General features: G+C 36.4%; 2 protein-coding genes across 4 annotated transcripts; both read right to left on the reverse strand.

The window, feature by feature from the left end:
- Window positions 1-3977: 3977 nt before the first annotated feature.
- Window positions 3978-11460, reverse strand: LOC148792101 (cysteine-rich receptor-like protein kinase 25). The gene is made up of 5 exons (XM_088886447.1): window positions 10107-11460; window positions 6128-6338; window positions 5749-5986; window positions 5131-5281; window positions 3978-5043 (listed from the first exon to the last, which is right to left on the reverse strand). The coding sequence occupies exons 1-5, from the start codon at window positions 11220-11222 to the stop codon at window positions 4714-4716; spliced, it is 2046 nt and encodes a 681-aa protein (XP_088742573.1). The 5' UTR covers window positions 11223-11460; the 3' UTR covers window positions 3978-4713.
- Window positions 11461-14143: 2683 nt separating this feature from the next.
- Window positions 14144-21600, reverse strand: LOC104603105 (cysteine-rich receptor-like protein kinase 10). 3 transcript variants are annotated; one of them, XM_088902386.1, is made up of 7 exons: window positions 21211-21351; window positions 20507-20589; window positions 15970-16180; window positions 15580-15817; window positions 15321-15471; window positions 14380-14740; window positions 14144-14287 (listed from the first exon to the last, which is right to left on the reverse strand). In XM_088902386.1, exons 3-7 carry the CDS (start codon window positions 16103-16105, stop codon window positions 14238-14240), a joined length of 936 nt encoding a protein of 311 aa, XP_088758512.1. In that variant the 5' UTR covers window positions 16106-16180; window positions 20507-20589; window positions 21211-21351; the 3' UTR covers window positions 14144-14237. The 3 variants fall into 3 exon arrangements, with proteins under 3 accessions (XP_088758512.1, XP_088758511.1, XP_010265354.3); XM_088902385.1 differs by lacking the exon at window positions 20507-20589 and having other exon boundaries at window positions 21211-21600; XM_010267052.3 differs by lacking the exon at window positions 20507-20589 and having other exon boundaries at window positions 14144-14740; window positions 21211-21598.
- Between the last annotated feature and the right edge of the window lie 483 nt (window positions 21601-22083).

Genomic DNA, 22083 nt, shown 5'->3' on the forward strand with positions numbered 1-22083 from the left:
AATTTCAAATTTTGAAATTTTCAATAATTTATTTTGTCGAACACAACTGCCGCAGCTAGCAGTAGCTGCATTTACCGAGCTCACAACGTCCAACAATACATCCTATCCGTGTATTTGCAAACATCATCGGAAGATGATTCCAATACATGATTGGGATGTGCTATGGGACGTTGTTGGGCGCCATTTGATCAACCATAACCCATCTAAAAGTCCTTTGACCTGGTCATACTCTGCTGACCAACGATGTTTGGCAACACGGCTTGGGTTGTAATTTTTCGCTTCAGATCGGGTCTTAGGGTGTGAACGATACTTAAAAATTTGATTTTGGATTCGAGATTCGATATATCCAAATCAAATTTTGAATAATTTGAATATCTAATGGATCGAATTTAGATATCATCTGATTTGATTTGATAAATATCTGAATTGGACCAATTATTTAATTCTTATATACAATATATAAAATATTTAAATGTTTGATATAATTTATATATAATAATTAAATTATATAAATAATTTATATACTTTATATAAATAAAATACTTATTAATTACCTAAAATAATTAATTGGTCAAATTCAAATTTGAATCGAATCAAATATTCAAATGTTTAATCGAATTTGAATTCAAACATTAATTTTCAATATCCATCAGATATTGAATTTTCTAATCGGATTCAGATTCAGGTATTATCTTATTCGATTTGAATTTGATTTGTTTACACCCTACTAGGTCTCGATTTAAAGCAATAAAGTCTTAGATTGCCTTAAAAAGTCCTAACCTCGAGTGAAGGAAACCGGAGGTGGAGGCCTGACCCTTTGTGCATCTAATATATGACATAAGGTTTACTAGTTGACTTGTTTAGTGAGCTTCTTTTCTTTTAAATGGCAAACTTTCACCCAGGATGAGACCCAAACCTAGCCATGTTTGTAACTATTTAGCTCGGGATGGGCTAGGGTTAGCTAAATCATGGTTAACCTCAAGCCTAGTAGGAATGGTAACGGGTGGGGTCGGGTTGGGTTTTGCATGCCCTGTTCTTGACCCTGAACTCAATTGCCTTGCCTTGTCTCCACCCCAAATCCCATTGGGTCTAAAAATCCTAATCCCATCCCTGTCCTCGTGGGGAATGGGGATATTCAAATTTGTCCCATCCTAGTCATTCCTATTTGCATGTTTATAAATTTATTTTATATATATATGGCTGGGGTGGACAAATACCATCCCTACCCTGTCCTCGATCCCTAGAATTTTGGGTTCCTCGAAACCTGCCCCAAATCTCGATTAGTGATCAAGAAACCCACCTCGACTAGGACGCATCAAATTTCCATCTCTAGGGCCTAGGCCGGGACAAGTCAATAGAGTTGAGCTTGGATACGCCTTAAACCCGTGCTTGCCCAAGTTGCACTCTTACCCTTGCTTACACTATGAGATGGAGAAAAGAATAGGTGGAGTTTGGGCTTCTCCAATAAGTGCTTATTCTCTTTCCAAACACAAATAAATACTTATTGGTGTGGTCCTAGTCCATAAGTGTTTATTTAAATAAGCACTTTTTAAGAACTCCTAAACTTAGCCTTACCCTTTTAAAAGGATTTCTTTACTTTTCAACTTTTAGGCCAACAAATGTTGGGGTATTTCTCATGGTTTACTCAATGTCACTCCTTGTCCAAAATAGTGAAGCACTTCAATTCCAACTACTATTCCATAATCTCTTACCTTATGTTTGGTGAGAGGGCTCCACATGAACATCCTATAACTTATGTTTGGTGAAAGACCCAGAAGTCCAAATTAGGATGTATTGGGTATTGGTTTTCAAGGGCACTACTCTATACTACTAGTAAAAGTGTGAATAAGAGTGTGGAACTTTTGTTTGACTAAAATACTTCAATTTTTTAATTTGGTCCCTCTTTCATTGTAAGGAGTAGGGACAAAAATGTAATTTGACCAACTACTTTTCTCTTTATTCAAATCCCTCTTAGTTAAGTCTCATATTTAAGGTATTAACTCCCATTAAATTCATTGAATCCTATTATTGACTAAAATACCCATATTTTTGAATTTGGTTTCTTTCTTGTTGTGAGGGCGCAAAATGTAATTAACTACTGGATTTCTCCTCATTCAATTCCCTCTCATTAAGTCTTATATTTATGGTATTAACTCCCATTCTTTTATTAACTCTTGTATTAATTGACCATATTAAAAAATAGGTGTGACTAAGAATACTTATTTATTTGTTTTTGTTGATGATAAAAGTAAAATACAAATTTAAATTCAATCGAAAAATGTAATTGTTTTACTCTTTGGTGGCAAGTCAACAATTCATCCTTTTGGGTCAAATGTGTAAACCCTTGCTGTCATAATTAAATAATCAAAATTAGGGTAAATTGTAGAAACCTTCCTGAAAGTTTTAGGTTGTTGCTTAAAACTCCCCTACAGTTTGGTTATTGCAATAACCTCCCCTAAACTTTTTGACATAGTTGCAAGAAGACTGCCTTTGTTAGAATCCTCTAAAAAGAGGCATGAAAATGTCCACAATACCCGTAAATGTAGTTACTTTTGACCAAAATGTTTATTTTCCAAATTTCCCTTTTATATGATTCACTAGCCCAAATCCTTCCAATCTCTTTTCTACAATTGATTTATTTTCCAAATTTTTCTTTCATATTAGTCGCTCAAAGGTAAAACTGCAACTTTAAATTCTGTATTTTTTTGTTGTTTATAAAGTTCACATTGTTTTTCTGTAGTAACCAACCTCAATAGTAATTGCTTAGTATTTTGGACATTTTAGTGCCTCTTGTTAGAGTATTCTAACAAAGAGGGTCTACTTGAAACTATGTCAAAAAGTTTAGGGGAGGTGGTTGCAATTACCAAACTTTAGGGGAACAAGGTTTTAAATGGCTAAAGGCGTAATGGCCCAAAAAGGCGAGGCATAAGCCTCAAAATTTAAGAAAATTTTAATTAAAGTTCATAAACAATAAAAATAATTATTTAAATGGGCATTAGAATTATTCAAATGCTTATAATTATTCAAATGGATATTAGATTTATGGTCATCTAACATTTGGGAAGAAAAGAAACAATTTAATTGATTTGATCTATGCAAAAAAATCAATACAAAGAAAAATAAATTCATTAGGAAAATAAAGTTTTTGCGATGTTAGATCAGAATATTAGAAAAAAATCCACTTGATCTATCCAAGAAAAACTAATAACTTGATTGGCCCTTTTTTTTGCATTGAACTCTCTTAGGCTAAAATACTAAGAGAAACTGATAGAAATTGATTTGCCCTTTGTTTTTTTGTTTTTATTCCTTTTATTTGGCCCATACTTATTGAAATGCTTTTTTCTATGTATGTTGAACTATAAAAAATGCATAAAATATGTATCTTTTGCATGAAATCACTAATTAGTGTTGATACTTGAGGCTTACGCCTTTTTATGCCTTGTGTTACACCTCATTTTGACAAAGGCTTAAGCCTCAAACCAAAGTTGTGAGGCTTAAGCCATGAAGCAAAATCTGTGTGCCTCACGCCTCAAGGCTTGAGCCTTTTAAAATAATACAGGTGGGGTTTCAGCAACGGTTATAAACTTTAGGGGAGGTTTCAGCAATTTATCCTAAAAATTAATAAAGATGAAAACACATAAAAGTATAAAAAATAAAAAAAATGTAGAAAATATTTGGACACATCTCTAACATCGTATATTCATCACATTAAACAACAATAAGTATGATAAATAAGATAATTTTTGTAGACATAAAAATATAATAAAATATAGAAAACTTTAGAAACATATTATTTACTATCATCATCATCATCATCAAAAATTGTAACATGCAAAGAGTGCACACACACACATTTACTAGTACAACAAATAAATGAAATTGGGCCTTTTGAATGCTTTTGGACATTAGGCTTTGCATTTGTACAGAACATAATTGTATTTACACTCGTCCCGAATGGATCATTAGTATTTAATGGGATAAATAGTATGTGAAGTAAAAAAAAGTTTAAAAATTAACTGTATTGATAAAAAACTCTATATTTTGTATATTGAAAGTATCAATACTTTGAACTTGTCTTCAGGTGAGGATCGTTTTAGTAGCTTCTTCAAAGCAGTTAAGTAAAAGCAGCTCAATCAAAGCTCCATTTCTTACAAATAGACTCTTACAGTTTTAGACACCAATATTGGTGAGTAGGGGGAGTTTGGGTTTTCTCCTCAGTGCACTCCTCACACCATCCTTACAGCACTTGGAGCCACACGTTTGGAACATCTAGATCTGTACTTATAAATTATCAATCGTAGGGAGATGTTCCCAATGAACGACTGCAATGTAGTGCAAGGTTGGTGTGAGACATGTTCTGTGAGGAATAAATCCGAATTTGAATTCGCTAGTGTGAGACATGCTCCTCGCTGACCCCTAAAATTTGTTGGTTTTCTATTATTTTTTCTTTCGAAAAAATAAAAACAGGAGCAATTCATAGCGATCTGATGTGGTCCTTGGTAAATTTACAAATTTTGTCAAGAGAGAGATTTTCTCTTCTCTCAACTCTCTATTTGTCTCTTATTTTATATCAAACCAAGCATAGCCTTAAGCCAAAAGCTGGGGTTTGAGGAAATCAAAACCAGATAGGGCGGCCCTCTAATTTGCCATGCTTCTTATATTCAAAAGATTAAGATCCATTTAGGGGCTGTTTGGCAATACAATAAGATTTAATCACCTGCCACTCACTACTGATATTGTAACAGAATTATTATGAGAGGCATTCTCGTTTTCATGGTTGGAGGAATCTCGGCTACTTGATTCAGAGATTTCTAAACTATTAACTCTGCTACCTTGGTATCCTAGCCTTACTGGAGTGGGTACTGATACAGACTGGTTTGAGAGCATGACCAGTGCAGATGACATAATTGGTCTTTCTCTTGTCCTCTGTTGACAGCATAACAGCCCCACCCTTATGCATCTCAATACTTCATCTTGAGGAAAAGAACCAATTGTCACATCTACCAAATCAATCAATTTTCCTTGTTGTTCTAGCCTCCATGTCTGCAATATATGTACCAACACCTTCATCAAAATGTATCTATATATACTCAGATTTATGGAATGAGATTTATTGGTTTTGTTACTTACAAGATTCAAAAGCACCTGCCTTTGTTCTTCCAATTGTGAATCATAGTTCCTTCTCCCACTTATAATTTCTAATATCAACACTCCAAAGCTATAGACGTCGCTCCAGGCTGACATAAAGCCTCGAGCTGCATATTCAGGAGCCATGTAGCCGCTGCAATTAAAATAAAAAGATTTCATCTAAACAAGTTATAATTAATGGGAGTATAGATAACGGCAACACAGAAATATAGGGAAAAGTGACATCTAAACGGGTGCATTTAGATTTGCTTTTGGAAGCAACTTTTGGTAGCCAAAATGGGCCAGGAAAAAGGTTCAAAAAGTATGCTTAGCTAGACATGCTAATAAGTTGTCTTTCTGAAAGCATACACAAATACTCCTTGTTTATATAAATGTCAATTAAAAAAAAAAAACAAAAGATACCCAATATTGTTTGCATATCAAAAAGGAAGATCTCATATTTACTTCCAGAAGTAAAAGTAAATTTCCATTACTATTTTTACTTTCAAAGCAAAATCTACTAATGCACCTTTGGTCCATTTGGTGTATTGGGCATACAACTGATGGACTCAATTCTATTTTTCTTGGTACTAATTTGATGATAACTTTGGATATACTTACAAGGTTCCAGCAATTCGTCGTGTTCTAAGTTGGCTTCGCTCATCAGGGAACAGCTTTGCTAGGCCAAAGTCTGATATCTTAGGATTCATGTGTTCATCTAATAATATGTTGCTTGCCTTGATGTCTCTATGTATGATTCTATACTGTGAATCTTCATGCAGATACAAAAGCCCCCTCGCAATTCCTATTATAATGTTGAAACGCTTTGGCCAATCTAATAGTGCACTCTTGCTCTTGTCTTTTAGTATACATAGAGGAAGAAGAGAAATGAGAAGTTAGGACTCACATTCACATATAAATGAAAACACATATTACAGTTTAATAAACAGAAGTTTCCACTCAGACTCAGTAATCTTATCTATACAGGAATTAAACTTACCAAAAAGGAAATGGTCGAGGCTCCTGTTGGATAGGTATTCATAGACCAATATCTTCTCTTGTCCTTGAATGCAACATCCAAACAACTTTACCAGGTTCCTATGCTGCATTTTCTGTAATAACCTCACTTCATTTGTGAACTCTTCTGTTCCTTGTGCTGAACCGACAGTGAGCTTCTTCACTGCTATTTTTTCTCCATTGGGCATTTTCCCCTGAAACATGAAGGAGCTCCATATATCACGAAATAGCACTTTATAAACTAATCCGAGCTTTGAAATGATAAGATCAAATAGTTAATATTTTCTTTATTGCTTAATCTTTACAGGGAATATGCTTGTAACCTTACACCTTTCAGTGTTAATTTCAAAGCTAATATCCCAAGTGGGTAAGGAGGAATGCAAATTTTTATGTCTAATTAAGATGCTCGACACCTTTGGATAAATGTTAAAAAACCGTTTCTATATTTACAAAATTATACCTAGCTACCTAGTGTATTTTTTATTATTTTTAGTGGGCTTTCAAGAGAAAATATTTTTATTGAAAACTCGTTATCTGTAGCAGAAGAGAGACGATCCAATGAAAATGTGCTCATTAAAACTGTGTTTGGTTTGAAGGAAAAAGTAGGGATAGGAAGAGAAAGGTAAGGAAACCTATACAAGTTTTGTAAAGGTTTTCTTACTTTTCCCTTCCCCTACTTTTTCCTTCAAACCAAACATAGCCTAAGTAAGCAAATGATAACTCTACCGTCTTTATCACTCATTGGCTCCAAGACAGAAAAAAAAAAAATGATCCAGTAAGTTCTTGGGTTTGGGGAAGGGTGCAACCGTGCAACTTGGGTCGCCCAACCCAAGCTCAGACCGACCCAGCATGCAAATTTACATGGGCTGGGCTGGGCTGGGCTGGGCTTGGACTTTCGATCTTAAGGCAGGAGTTAGGCCCAAACCTCAGACTTTATTATTTTTTGGGCTGGGTCCTGACCTAACCTTTAGGTAGCCCAAACTCGGTTTGAGCCCAATTCAACCTTACCCCAACCAAGATCTGGCCTGACTATACAAATATATACATATATACATACACATAAGCATGTATACATGCATGAAAAATATACCAAATTCCTATTTAATGGTTTAAATCAATGATACAAGCAAAGCCCATGGATGGTTATGGTTGGTTTGGAACCAACCAAAGCCCAAGTCCAATTTATGTCAAATTTCAATTCGGGCAGAGACTGGATTGGATAGATTGGGCTTGAACTCGAGCTTGGCCCCTTAGGCCCAATTCTTAGGATTGGACATTGATAGACCTTAAACCCAGCTAGCATAGGTGGGTGTAGGCCCGCTATAACTTGCCATCTCTCTCTCCCCCCCCCCCCCCCCCCCCCACACACACACACATGTTCTAATAACCTAAATAATCTAATATCCTAAAATTTCTCCTAAACAACTTTCCCACTATCCCCAACTTTCTCCAAGTTATGTCTAATTTAATAGAGTTTCTCTCCTAAATTATCTCAAATTCTTCTTTATCCTCTCCCCCACTTTTTATCTACATATATCTAAAGATAGTTTGAAATTTATGAATTATTTAAATATTCTAACAAAATTATATAGTAATTTTAAAATATTTATTAAAAAGACAAAAATAATTATAATCAATTTAATAATATTTATTAAAAAGACAAAAATAATTATAATCAATTTAATAATATTCGTATTATTAATAATTATATATTTTTACAAAGTTCATCACGAAATTATGTACAAACAATATAAATAGTGATTTTCTGGATTATTCAATCTAAATGTTATTCAAATAATAAAAATCTAATATTAAAAATGAAATATTATTTAAATATTTCAATAATTAAATATCTTAAATAACAAAATATTAAAATTAATATTTTTAATCAATTAATAATATATTTTAAATAGTTACTGAATAATTTTTAGTAATAATAAATAGATTAAGATTTTAAATATTTTGTTAAATAACTAAATATTTTAAATAACAAAATATTTAACATAACTAGATTTTAAATAGTTAAAATAACAAAATCATGTATTAATAGTACTATAATTTTATGGATTATAAAATTCAACAAGTAATTAATATTTAAAATTTAAATAATGATATTATTTCAATAAATAAATAATATTGTAAATAACTAATTTCATTTATACCAATTAATAATTCTAGAAAATAACTTTCAAAAAAGTTATTGTTTATTAATAACAATTTTAAAAACTTAATCTTTATTTATTATATATTTATCTATACTAAAATTAATATTTATTGTATTTAAATAATTATTTATTGTTTTTTGATAAATATATTTTCAATAATTATATATAAATCTATTTTTTTTTATTTAATTGAAAATTTTCAATAATTATTGGAGTTTAAACTGCTATTGTTTAGCTTTTTAAATTTAATTTATTGTGTATTTTCGCTATAAATGTTTAATAGTTATTGGAGATTAAACTACTATTCACGAGTTGGTTCGGCTTAGTTGTAGGTTGTTTGGCTAACCAAATCGACCTGGTTAGGTTGAGGGTTGATCACTTAGGTTATATTGGTTTAGGTCAAATTTCGGTTTGGTCAGTTGGTTCAAAAGATTTAAACTTAAAAAATTAAATTTAAAAATTAAGTTTAAATTAAAAAAAATACAATGGCAATATTAAAAATTAAATTTATGATATAAACTAATTTTGCCTAAGAAACATTATTATTTTCCCACTTTCCCATATTAAAAAATATATTTAAAATATAAAATATTAATATATATCTATGGTCGGGTCGTTTGATTTTAGTCAGTTTACAAATGGCTAAAGCAAAACTAATCCAACCCAATCGAGTAGGGAAATTGTTGAACCAAAGTCGATTGGAAATACTAGAAATCAGGTTGGTTAGTTCATTAGTTTGATTCAAAATGGCAACGGGGCGGGGTAGGGTTAAGGAGCCTCTCCCCACCCCATCCATGTGAAAATCCCCATCCCCGCTAACAAGGACAAAGTTATCCTCATTCCCGTGGGGATCCACACTCCTTGTGATTCCTTATAATGTCAACTATTATATTTTTGTTTTTATTTTATTTAAAATATAAAAATAAAATAATTAAAATTTACAATCCTATTAGAAAAGATTCATACATATTCAACAATATTTTTAAAAATATTAACATATAGATATATGTGTACATATATACATTTATAAACATATGTGTATATATACATATATATTAGCGGGGATCGGGTCCACGCGGGGCAGGGAGTGCTCTCCTAATCCCCACACCATCCCTGCCAATGTGGATGAAAATTTCCGCTTCTCCGTCCCGCAGGAGAAAATCATCCCCACCCCCACCCCATTTGGGGCAGATTCCCACGAGGATTGGGGAAATGGAAAAAAATTGTTATCCCTAAGTTTGATAAAAACCCTATCTAACTCTGATTATTATTGATAAAAAATGTGTTGACAATCACCCCAAGTGGCCCAAGTGGAATGAAATGTTACATTATTATTGATAAAAAAAAATGTGTTGACAAATAAAATAGTCAGGAGACCTGATTATCTGCACTTGATTGCTGTGTTAGGGCAGTGGCCTTAAATATTTGATGTCATGGTATAACTATTATTGGGGCATATACAGTACTTGATGGTGGTATAACTACTATTTGTATTTGGTGAATGTAACAGCCCTAACACAACCATCAAGTGTATATGCCCCACAATGGTGGTTATACCATAATATATCTAATAATTTAAAGCCACAGACAGGTTCATAGAATGTAAATTAGTCAATGACAGTTCTATTGAGGCCAACATGTAATGAGATATTTATCACAGACTGAATGAAAGTTCAGCAAGAAGAAAAGAAGAAAAAAATGAGGTGAAGCAGATCCGGGCTTCAATTAGAACTAACTGCATGTGTAGTAGTTACTACCAGGTGGAAAGAATAAACTAAATGGAAGCCAGGATTTTACCTTATAAACAGTGCCGAAACCACCACATCCAAGCCGATTTGCAGTGGAGAAATTATCAGTGGCAGCCATCAATGTCTCCAAATCATACAAAAAACTTCTTGTCCCAACACTCTCTGTCACCGTCTCTCCTACCTCATCATCTTCCATCCTACTCCCACTTCTCTTCACTTTCTTCTTCCCCTTCATAACCATCCACGAGCATCCAACCGTCAAAATCACTGTCCCAGATGCTGCACCCGATATCCCAATCACCATGCCGCGTCCTCCCCCACCATTCCTCTTAACACGGGTAAGATCAGTTTGAATATCCGATTCTGGTGCCCAAGTTGGCGGTGGTGGCAGCGGTGGTTCTGCCAGAATTTCCGGCACTGCAGCAGTAGTGTTGTCAAAGAAACCGGGGTCCATGCTGAATTGAACAGAACAACTTGGAGTAGCGACCCAGGCTGCCCACTGCCCCATACAACAGTTCTCAATTCCAATCCTAGCATTCGACAAGCATCTGGAGCAATTGTCGGCACTGAGGTCCCGGGTGCACTCTACGTACCCATAAAGTATCCTGTTATCAGGTACTCTGGTCCACCCCACTGCGTGTAGCGTCTGGGATTCGCCTGCCATGTTCGACAGGTTTCGCATTAACATCCTTACACTTTGATCGTAAACATCTTGGTTGGAGACCTCCATAGTGTTCCATATCGACAGAACGACGGAAACATCGGCCCTGGATAGGAAGTTAACGTCGGCGTATCGGAGCATGCAGTCGTTGTACCATATCTGGGCAAACCTTTTCATGGGGCAATTTTTCTGGCGAATGTCAACTACGGCAGCGTCTATGCAAACTCGGCAGCCTGCTTGGGTTGTGTCCGCGCGGCAAAGAGCAAGTGCGGTGACTGATTCAGTCCCGTTGCCTACGATGGTGGCATTGAAGCCGGTGGGGGCAGTGGAGTTGCTAAGAGCGTCAAGTGCTTGGCCAAGGTTGGCCGCGAAGGTCGAGTTAGCGGTGTAGTTAGTGGCGCCATCGCAGTCATCCCACCGAGGTAATTCGTAGGCAAGGGCAGCTGGGTTGAGGGAAAGGAAGAGGAAGGAAGAAATCAAACTGAGGAAAGAAAGATGAGTCATTTGTGAGGGTGATATGAAAGAAGAAAGGGTTATCCCACTGCAGACTGCACTATACACATGTAGCCATGGAATTAAGATATTTGTATTCAACCATATATATATTTGTATATGGTATAATAAGCTAAGTTGGAGGCTTTTTTTATTTGGTTTCTGGATTCGACGACTGCCTTAAAAAAGTCAAGATGGTCAAATAATGGATCCTCTGACTCCATCTTGCTTGGGGGCGTTTGATCTCAAATTTTAGGTGGTCGTACCAGGAAGTTTGAATCAGGCAGAATTGACAAACAGGGGATTGATTCATTTATCTGGGCCCAATCTCATTTCATCCATTTGAAAAGACAAAACCTACCCTCACCAACACTTGTACAATAAACAAAAAATAAGGTGGTGTTGGGTTATTTTCGTCTTCTGAGAAAAAAAAATAAGAACTGAGTAGTTGTGTGAAGTGTGAAATCACCAAGCTTTTATTGAAATGGGTACAAAATTTATAGACTTGACTGGGTGCTTCACTTCCAACACAAACATCCCAACGAGGAATTTCGCCGCCGCCGCTGCAACCATCGCCGCCCTATATATACTGTATGTGTAGTCAAGAAGAGATCTTCTTACTAAGCCATACTACTATAAATTGCTTTGTTTGAATTTCTTCGCTTACTGCACAATTTGATTTTTTGGATGTGCAAAGTCAGAGCATCTTTTGTGGAACGTATTAGAATCAGGACAGAATTCGCTTTTTGAATTCTGTGATTGTCTCAATTTCATCGTTTAGGTTCATTTCAGCACGATGCAAGAATTTGACAAAACACAGAATTTTAACATTCGAATCAAGTTTCCCCAACTAACAAGAGCTTCAGCTCATTGTGTTTGTGCCTTTCCATTGAATCTCTCTCTCTCTCTCTCTCACCACGAAGAAGAATAATCACTCTCTTACCTCTAGTTGTTGACAAAGTTGATGGATATGAGATGGTTAATATAAAAGAGAGGTGACTACCGAAAAAGGAAAAATTGAAAATAACAATCTATCTGGCGACTTGCATCGCAGCATTCCAACCGGCACTCTTCATGGGGCAAGTGTAAGCCAAATAACCCTTTGCCAAGTGGCAATAAGAGTCGCACTATTCTATGCGGCAGGTGTAAGCCCAGTGATCTGCTTAATTATTGGTTGGGTCGTTACTCGCTAGTGTGCCCATGTTTTTATCAGGAGATTGCAAGATTTTGCTGTCACGATGGTTACTTACAGCAGATGCAGGTGTCATCTGTTAAGAAATAAAAATGTTCATAATCATGTTAGGTTGTATTATAGGGTGATAGAAAACGAAATTTCACTGCACAACTACGTTAACAGGCCCTGAATCACAGAATGTTCACCTTGTACTCAGCCAGTAGAATTATTCATCCAACCCAGCTAGTATTCTGTCACACTTGACCCAAAGCATGAGAAGAAACCTTCATTCCTACTGTTACCCTGACCAGTTTTAGTGGATTAGTCAACTTATTGATCAGCAAAATAGATGCGGGAATAGATGTACAATCCCAGCTTTCTTTGACAATGAGATGACTAACCTAAACCTTTAGCATGGAAATTCATAGAGCTGGAAGTAGGGATAGGTTAATAATTGGCGGCCAGATATAAAAGGTAGGCTCTCTGTGAAGTCAGCCTACCTAATAGCTCATCAGTGGTGTTATGACTTATGGCCCTGCAAATGACTGGGAGTCTGAGATCAATTCAACTCATCAAAAAAACCATGAAAGATAACCTGGGCTCTAAATATTCCTCCAAAAATAAAGAATTTTATCTGGAAATGCTGTTGCAATGGAATTGCTGGTTAAGGTAAATCTTGCTCGGATTGGTGTGAATGTTAGTGAATTATGCTCACTTTGTCAGGGGGTTGCTGGTTTTTTTTTTTCTTTTTTCGATTGGTGGAACTCGTGGTTTGATTTTCATGAGAACAGTAATGACAAAGAATAAAAGATATCTCAATCCTTGAATACATTGCCGCTATGTTTTTGTCAATATGCAAAGTTAGAAATGATCGTACTTTTAATGAAGTGCAGCCAAATCCAAATCTATTTGTTGTGCATGTGAGGATGACGGAAGTGAAGAAAGTTTTGTTTCATTCTTTTCACTTTGGAGATGAATTTCGTACCCTTTTGCGAGGCTGAGGCAGCTTTGGACCTTATAACGCAACCTCTTTTGAATATGCTGAATGTTATGCAATTCGTGAATGCTACATTTTGGCTCAGGACATGGATTTCTGAAATCTGATAGTAGGAGACTGCAAAACCATAATAAAAGCTATTTGCAGCAAATCATTTGAATGTGCAAAGGATGCTTGATCTGTTCTGAATGACATTTTCTGTTTATCAAATAGCAATATGAATTTTAATTTCATTGGTAGAGATGGTAAACAAGGTTGCCTATGAATTAGCCAAGAAGGGTTTTGGGGGGGGGGGGGGGGGGCAGCGTAGTCTATTAGACACCCCCAAGTTGGTTAATGGTTTTGCTCGGGGCTGATGTGAAGGTTAGGCTGCAGAGGATAGCAGGAACCTGGATCCCTCCTTAATTCTTTTGTGGATGTGGCTTTTTTTAATTTTAGTTTGGTGTATTGCTTGTTTGTTTGTGTGGATGTTCTGATTTGGATTGCTTTTTTTTTTTGTGTTGGATTTCTGTCCTGTGTTGGTTTTGTTTGTTCTTTGTTGTGTCTTGGCGGTGTGTATCCTAGTTGGTTTTCCTTGTAGTGAAAGTTCTGATATTAAAGTGTGCCCTCAGGTCTTTACTCACTGCTCCAAATACATGCTCTTTTAGTAATTTCTCAATGCTTTATTAATCCAATGGCTTCATTCTGCTTGTTTAATTAGTTGAAGTTTTGTCACCAACAAATAATAGTAATTCTAGCTCAATGCCTGCAATATGATATCCATTTTTATGTCCACAAACTTATGATCTTCCTGATAATTCACCATGGCATATAGGGCTGCCACAAAACTGACCAGAAGCCTGAATCTCGATATGTTTCAAAGCAACGCTTCCACTTTTAATGTACAACTGTACTGCCAATTAAATTCTGCTTACAAATAAATAAAATGAATTAGACCTTTACATACACAGCTCTGATGAATGCTATACGGAAGAATATTATATCTGGTTGTCATCTACCTTCATCAACAAAAGAAACAGAGATGGAGTTTCTAGAACAATCTTCAACCATAGTACTAGTTGTTGAAAGCTTATTTGTACCAGTGGTGCTATCAGTAGCATTTGTAGCAGTGAGAGCAGAAGAAGTCGTAGTCCAACGTCCTACACGACCTTGAATCCCTGGTTTCCCAGGTTTTGGTAATGTAAATGAGTCGCTTGAGAGCATGAGATGAACGGAATTCATGTCAGGTCTATCTGCAACATTTGCTTGGCAACACAATAAGCCTATCTGAATGCACAAAGCAGCCTCATCTGGATTGCAATTGGAAAGAGTAGGATCAACTAGGTCCAATGTCCTCTTTTGTTGAAAGAGGTTCCATGTCTGCACAAGGAAGAAGGGAAAGGCAAGTGCATGATATACCTTGGTGCTTTGTAGAAATAAATTCAGTCACTAGTCCTAGGTAATCAACATTTGAAGTGATGATAAACTAAGGGTAATTTAGTCACTTTAGAATATTTTGTTTTTTAATCATTGTGAATAAATTGTCATAGTGATCATAATATACCTATCATGGTATAGCATTCTATTCATAGTTTCATGTAAATTTAATTTCCTCCAACTGATGAATATGCCCATTGGTCCATATTTTAAAACCAATTGAATAAATCCTGGATGGTCCAAAACCCAAATGTATACTCATTGGGAAATCTTGAACTTTTGTAAGTCAACAGTCAGGTTTCTCGTTATTTTAGAATGACTTTTCTAATATAGTTATTATTAATAATGTGGATCTTCATATGACAAAAAGGTAATTTTAGTCCAGCCATGGCTCATAAAAAAGGTGGGTGTCAATTACCAGTTTGGATTAAGAGTAATAAAATTAAATGAAACTGTAATAAAAATATATATAAGAACTAAAGTGTAATTCTATTATAAACTCAGCAGGCATCATACAACTTACATAGCTCAATAAGTCTGCTTTTTCATCATTCAACTTCTGAACATGATTCTTTCTCCCACTAACAATCTCTAACACCAAAATCCCAAAGCTAAAGACATCGGTTTTCACGGATAGGTACCCATGTATTGCATACTCAGGCGCCATATAGCCACTAGATTCAACAGAAGGAAATGCTTAGTTTCAAAACAAAGTAGAGAGAGAGAGAGAGAGAGAGAGAGAGAGAGTTGTGGCAAAAAGGTTTAGGAAATAAACTACTCACTGAGTACCAGAAATCCTGAATGTGTTTACATGAGTGTCATCCCCCGGAAAAAGCCTTGCAAGGCCAAAGTCTGAGATCTTCGGGTTCATCCTCCCATCAAGCAATATGTTACTAGCTTTGATGTCTCTATGGATAATCCTTTCTGGAGCCTCTTCATGTAGGTACAGAAGACCTCTTGTAATACCAGTAATTATCTCAAAGCGTTTTGACCAATCCAAGGATGCAGATTTGGTCTTATCTAGATAATTCAAGCCACATTAACTACCCAGTGAGATTCTTTTGGATTAGCTTTCAAATCTACCAAATGATCTGGTTATGTGTCTAGTTAAATCTATGTAAATAAACTACAGATATGAGATAACAAGAAATGTACTAAGAATAGTTTTGTACCAAAGAGGAAGTTGTCAAGGCTCTTATTGGGCAGATACTCATAGATGAGCATCTTCTCCGGTCCTTCTGCACAGCATCCTAACAATGTGACCAAGTTCTTGTGCTGAATTTTTATTAACAATTTCACTTCATTCATGAATTCTCTCAGTCCCTGTCTTGAATTTAACGCTAGCTTCTTTACAGCTACTTCTTGGCCACTTGGCAATAACCCCTGTAGGAAAACAAACACCACATCTATATTAAACTCCAGGCAGTTGGCAGTGAAAACAAAATGTTATGAACTTGGGGGTAATTCAGCAAACAAATAACATGAAGGGGGAATAGTCCACAGCCTTTCTTGAAAGTTAGCATCCCTTTTTTTTAGAAAGTTAACATCTACATAAGGTAGGTGGTTATAGCTGTTATAATTCTGTGCTATTTCAATTGAGGGGTCATTGTTATATTATAACAATTAAAATATGAGGATGTGCTAGTGGCCCTAGTATACTGGTGGAAAGGGTATTCTAACCTTCCTAGGAGACAAAAGCGTATCTCTGATCTTTTGCAGTCTGTTGGGTTGTGAGATACCAGAAGAAAAGAAATGGAAAGAAAAATTTTCTTTTACAAGAGAGTGGAGCCACTTCTGTTTTTTTTTTTTTTTTTTGACAAAAGGTAAGGTAAAGTAATTCATTATATAAAGTAAAAACCTGTACAACTTGAGGCTGTGCACTGGAAATATACAATCAAAATATAAATCCCTATAAAATAATCCCCTGACTGTTTACAAAAAGATTTTCATACACAAAAATAAATAGGGTAAATTACAGATAGGTACCCTGCACTTTGAGGGTAGTGACAGATAGGTACACTGAACTTTCAATTGCAACACATGAGTACCCTGAACTCTCAAAAATAGACACTTGGGTCCATCTGTTAGTATTCCATCAGTTAAACATTACATAATGACAAAAATACCCTACTCGTGTATTTTTGAGATCATTCTACGGAGTAAAATCATCACCAGAGAATGTTGTTGTCAGAAAATTTGAATTTATTATTTGCTGTCCGTGTGAGAACGTCATCATGGGGAGACGTTAGGTTACCTGAGAATGATCTCAGAAATACACGAGAAGGTATTTTTGGCATTATATGTTTTTTTTTTTTGATCAATTTTGGCATTATATGTTTAACTGACGGAATACTAATGGATGGAACCAAGTGTCTATTTTTAAGAGTTTAGGGTACTAAGTGTTGCAATTAAAAGTTCGGGGTACCTATCTGTCACTACCCCCAATGTACAGGGTACCCCTAATCCCCTATCTGTAATTTACCAAATAAATATTGTAGCTCTTCCCTTTAAACAGCTTGTGAATAACCAACCATGAATGCAATTTTCCCACCATCTTCTGAAAAACAGAGTCTACTGAGCAGATCTTGTTCTGGAAACTCTTGCATTTCTTTGCTGCCATAATACCTAAAACACCAGCTACAAGCACCATGCTCCAAGCAATCCTACCTCTTGTTCTTAGGCCTTCCAACATCCAGCATTTTATAAAGCCCACCACAGAAGCGGGACAGTAGCCTTTAACTTGCAAACACACCTAAAATCCTGCTCCAAATAGAGTATGAAAAGTTGCATGGAGGCAGTAAATGGTCTACTGACTCCATACAGCACGCAGAAAAATCCTTCTCTTCAACAAGTTGTCTCTAGTGAGAGTTTTATTCAGATGCACTCCAAACTAAAAAAGCCACTTTAGATAGTATGTTCTTGCACCAAACTTTGCTGGCAGGAAAATATTAATCATCCAAATTGACCAAATAGTGTTATAAAATGATCTGAAAGAGAACTTGCCTGATTTCTACCATGTCCACCTTTCATCTCCGTTAGATTTGATCTGTAAACTGTTCAACCTCTGCAGCAGATCTAACATGAGACCTACTTCCTAACTAATTAAGTTTCTATAATTGTGGTACCCACATAATACTTCCATTCTGTACTTGCATACAACCAGCCACATTTACCTCTTTGTCCACTTCTCTCACTCCCACTTCTCCTCTTCTTTCTGTGAGAAGCTACTTTTTTAGATTTTCCTTCCATTTTTTTTTCACAATCAAACGCAATGTTGTGAATAATGTCAAAGAACCAAAAAAGAAATATGTCACCATCTTAATCACTGGGAAAAAAAAACATGTTCACTTCTCAGTTATGCAACATCTAGCAATGCCACCGTAGAAAAGGGCAATACCTTTTAATCATCATTAAATTATTTATTGTACTTCTAGTTCTTTTTCATGTTGAAAATATTTCTTAAAAACTGAGGAATTCAACCTTTCATGAAAAAGCTTAAAATGAGGTAATTGCATCAGTGTCTAATACACTTTAAGGAACAGCTTGAGTGGAATGGAGAAATATGATTCATCTATCCAACTTTGTATATACGCTGGGGTTAGGCCTTGTAGTAGGAGGACCAGGCCGCCACTTGGTTATTTAGTGAAGAATTTGAAATGTAGGAGATCTGGACTGCCCAAAAGGGCCTCAGATGTTCCTCTTGGCGGCATTTACTTGTGGCCTTGTGGGGCACATTTTTCTTGAAAATCCCATAGCACATGAGAAAATAAGCCTTCTTTCAAGCATTTTGTTTAACTCAATATTGTAAGACAGATCATGCATATAACCAAAATGCTCACTGGGTCATGGGTTTACTGTTAGCCAGGCTGTTAAGCTTTCAAATTGTGAAAACCATCTCAGGTCACCTCTTCAGTGTTCACCAGTTAACCGTCTGGTGTGGTCTGAGTCTTACAATTGGTTAAAATTATTGGAACTTTAAAGGTTCAACTTAGAAAAAACTCGACTAGGGTTTTTCACCATTAAAAATAGGGGGAAAACCCTCAACAGAGGTGATGAATAGGGCTAAATGTTGACTGGGGAGCTAACAAGTGACTGACTACTCCAAAGCAGCAATGATAGAATAGACAGTTTGGATTGGTCACCCCATCAATACATGTCTCTCTGGAATATGGTAAGATGTATAGTGAAGGTCCCTATTTTTTTTTCTTGATAAGTAAAATAAAAATTTTATTAAAAATAAAAGAAGCTACAAAATAGGGTGACAAGTCATCACCCAAATACATAGACCAACTCAGATTAAAGAACAAGCTCCGCATTACAAATCTGATAATCCAGGATCTCTCCTAACCTATTTCCAAAATCCTCCTTTTCTAACTGACTGAATTCTGGAAGAATCAGCAACCATTCTAACACTGATCTGCCCACAGCCGCGACCATCTTGTCCATGCTGCAGGCTTTGTCTTCATAAGTCCTTCTGCTCCTCTCCTTCCAAATGTTCCAGCAAATTGCAAATGGGATACAGCTCCATACACCCTGACAAATCCACTGTATCCAGCTCGGCCCACTCTCCTCCGTTTGACCCCCAAATTCATTCTTCAACCTCAGATCAAAAGACTCCAACTTTGTTTCTTGCAGTAGTACACCATCCAGATTGTATTTTCTCAAAAGATTTTTAACCACTTCTCTCCTCTTCCCATCTCTCAGTCCCCTTACGTTCCATGATAAAAGCTTCACTTTCCGCAACTTCCTCCCCCCTCCAACAGCCCTTCTATTCCTCTTCCGTCGAACCTACTAATTTCCCATCTCCCTCTTCCCCTCCTTCAGAAATTCCCCAGGCAGCCTTTTTTTCTTGCTCCTCCCTTCTAGACCTTTCATACTGATCAAAAGCCCTTCTCACCACCTTTTCTCCTCCCAGGAAAAACAGACCCAAGGATTTGCCTACCTCAATCTGTCTTTCAGCCAACTCTTCTATGCCCACCTTCCTCCTCCCCACTGCTGACTCCTGCCTTTCTTCCACCTCTTCGTTTTCTTCCTGATTGCATTCTGCATCACCTCTTGAATCCTTCTCCCCTGTTTCACCCTTTCCTGACTTGTCCTCCCCACTCTTCTTTTTTTTTTTCGTCCTGCTATAGACTTTATTTTTCTCCTTCACCCCTCTTTCTTTTTGTGCCAGATGAGCACTTCGGTGGATCAGGAGGTTTGGTTAGTGCATCCTCCTCCTTGGCTGTTATACTCTTTTTGCAATATCATCTCTTTGACTGCTTAATATGGTATATTTATCCCTAAAAAAGGTTCCCACATGTTCGTTTTGCTTGCCTTTATTTACAAGAAAATTTCAGCTCGAAAGCACAAGCTACATGTCCATAAAAAATTTTATATAAAAAATTATGAGAATCATTTTCCTAAATAGGTTAGATCTCAACTACCCAATTAGATTAAAAAAACACTTGATCTTCATTAGTCAAGGAGGATGCCCTCCTCCATTTCTAGCAAGGAAAAGATGTTTTTAATATTAGCTAAATGTTTGTAGCCAAAAAAAAAAAAAAGAGCTAAATGATTTTTATGTGGCAGCAACAGAGCTTAAACAGTGCTGAGCTCTGTCTTTAGTGTTTACCATGTTACACTAACCAATAACATCAACAAAGAAGAAACATGAAAATACGTCGATAAATAGATATAAGAATAATTATATCCGTGGAAGACACGCACCAAAGAGACGCATCCACTACTTCAATGAAGGGTCTTAATTCGGCTCTTTTAACCGGCCGGCGAGTTGCTGGCGGGCAGGACCACTACAAGGGGCATGGAGCTGTCAAGTAGATTCCAAGTTGACGATAAAAAAAAATTGATTTCACTGGGCTTTCTAGGAGAAAAGGGAATCGGCTTAACCGTTGGATTTACTAAAGAGGGAAATTGGTCTTATACAAATCAGGTTTTTAACAGTTTCAAACGGGGCCTCACCTCATTGAGAAAACCAACCATGTTATTTCCACCGAAGCACATTGCTCACTTCTCATACAATTGCAACCGTTAATTGAAAAGCGCAAGGTGATGAACTTTGTAATTCGTAATTCTGACCAATTTCAGGTCTATTTTAACTGATGCTACCTTCCAGTTCATCAGAAAGCAATTGGCCAGTTGAGAAAGAGCAAGGAGCAAAGACAGAAGAATTCTAAATTTCAAATTTCTATATGCTTGGTTTGAAGGAAAAGGTAGGGAAAAAGAAGGGAAACATAGGAAAACCTATACAAAGTTTGTAAAGGTTTCCCTATATTTTCCTTCCTTTCCCTACCTTTTCCTTCAAAACAAACACAGCCTAAAGGGAGAATCAACAGAATCTCCTTCCCAGTTCCCCCCTTTTTCTACTTTACCTCAAATTAAGCCTTAAAAAGAGTAGCAAATACGAAACTTACCTTGAAAACGGAGCCAAATCCACCGTGACCGAGCTGATTCAAGTCGGAGAAGAAATTGGTGGCAACTTGCAAGCTCCGAAGCTCGAAAATAAGGCCGGATGAATCTCTGTAATCGTCTGGTTCTTCTCCTCCCTCAGCGCCCTTCTCTCTCTTCCTCTTCAAACACCCACAGAAGATGTCGAGAAACTCCATCAATCGAACCTAGCGCTTAGAGATACGAACCATTTGAATCCACCTTTCCCTGATCGAACGGCTCCTGAAGCGAGAGAACAACAACAGGCGAACAAGAGAGCCGAAATCTCAATTTATACCTCCTACCAGCGAAAAAAGACAGCTCTGTCTGAAGCTGCCTGGTTGGTCAAAGCGAAGCTTGATAATTTCAAATAAATTGTTGAGTATTATTTGGCCATTTTTCACCAATGAGTTATTACTTATTAGAATTTTGCAATCATAGATGCTTTTACAAGTGTCCATGCAGATGCATTTACTTTATCGGTAAAAATCCTCACATTAAAAGACAGATATGCCCAGATCTGGATACGCGTAAAAGCAGGGAGTATATAATTCTAACTCTCGGCGTCGTAGCAAGAGTAGTGGCACAAGCATTCCTCCAAATTCCAAAATCTAATAGAGAACTTCGAACAGATTATGGAAATTGAAAATTGGAAACCAAACCAAGTCAATCCCGTGTCCTGACTTATGATCTCGGCGTCTCTCGGTAGAAAAAGCGGACTTGGTAGTTAGATTAGATCTAAGGTGTCGGCGTTAACATGGAAAAGATTCTCCTGCGTGCGTAAAAAAGGAGACCTGGTGCAAAATGCAAATCAGTATTTTGATCCACTTGACCCGTCCAGGGTTGACGATCCAAGTAGA

Source organism: Nelumbo nucifera, chromosome 4 (assembly GCF_055504915.1).
Source record: "Nelumbo nucifera cultivar China Antique chromosome 4, China Antique-T2T, whole genome shotgun sequence".
Classification (NCBI taxonomy): Eukaryota; Viridiplantae; Streptophyta; class Magnoliopsida; order Proteales; family Nelumbonaceae; genus Nelumbo; species Nelumbo nucifera.

Excerpts from the sequence above, each read along its gene's own strand:
- LOC148792101 (XM_088886447.1), bottom strand. The coding sequence starts at position 11,222 with ATGACTCATCTTTCTTTCCTCAGTTTGATTTCTTCCTTCCTCTTCCTT. Across the intron at positions 5,987-6,127 it reads CCTCGACCATTTCCTTTTTG|ACAAGAGCAAGAGTGCACTA; the intron begins GTAAGTTTAATT and ends GTATACTAAAAG. Across the intron at positions 5,044-5,130 it reads GGCAGGTGCTTTTGAATCTT|ACATGGAGGCTAGAACAACA; the intron begins GTAAGTAACAAA and ends CATATATTGCAG.
- LOC104603105 (XM_088902385.1), bottom strand. The coding sequence starts at position 21,402 with ATGGAGTTTCTCGACATCTTCTGTGGGTGTTTGAAGAGGAAGAGAGAG. Across the intron at positions 15,818-15,969 it reads CCTTGACAACTTCCTCTTTG|ATAAGACCAAATCTGCATCC; the intron begins GTACAAAACTAT and ends TGAATTATCTAG. Across the intron at positions 15,472-15,579 it reads TTCAGGATTTCTGGTACTCA|TGGCTATATGGCGCCTGAGT; the intron begins GTGAGTAGTTTA and ends TGTTGAATCTAG.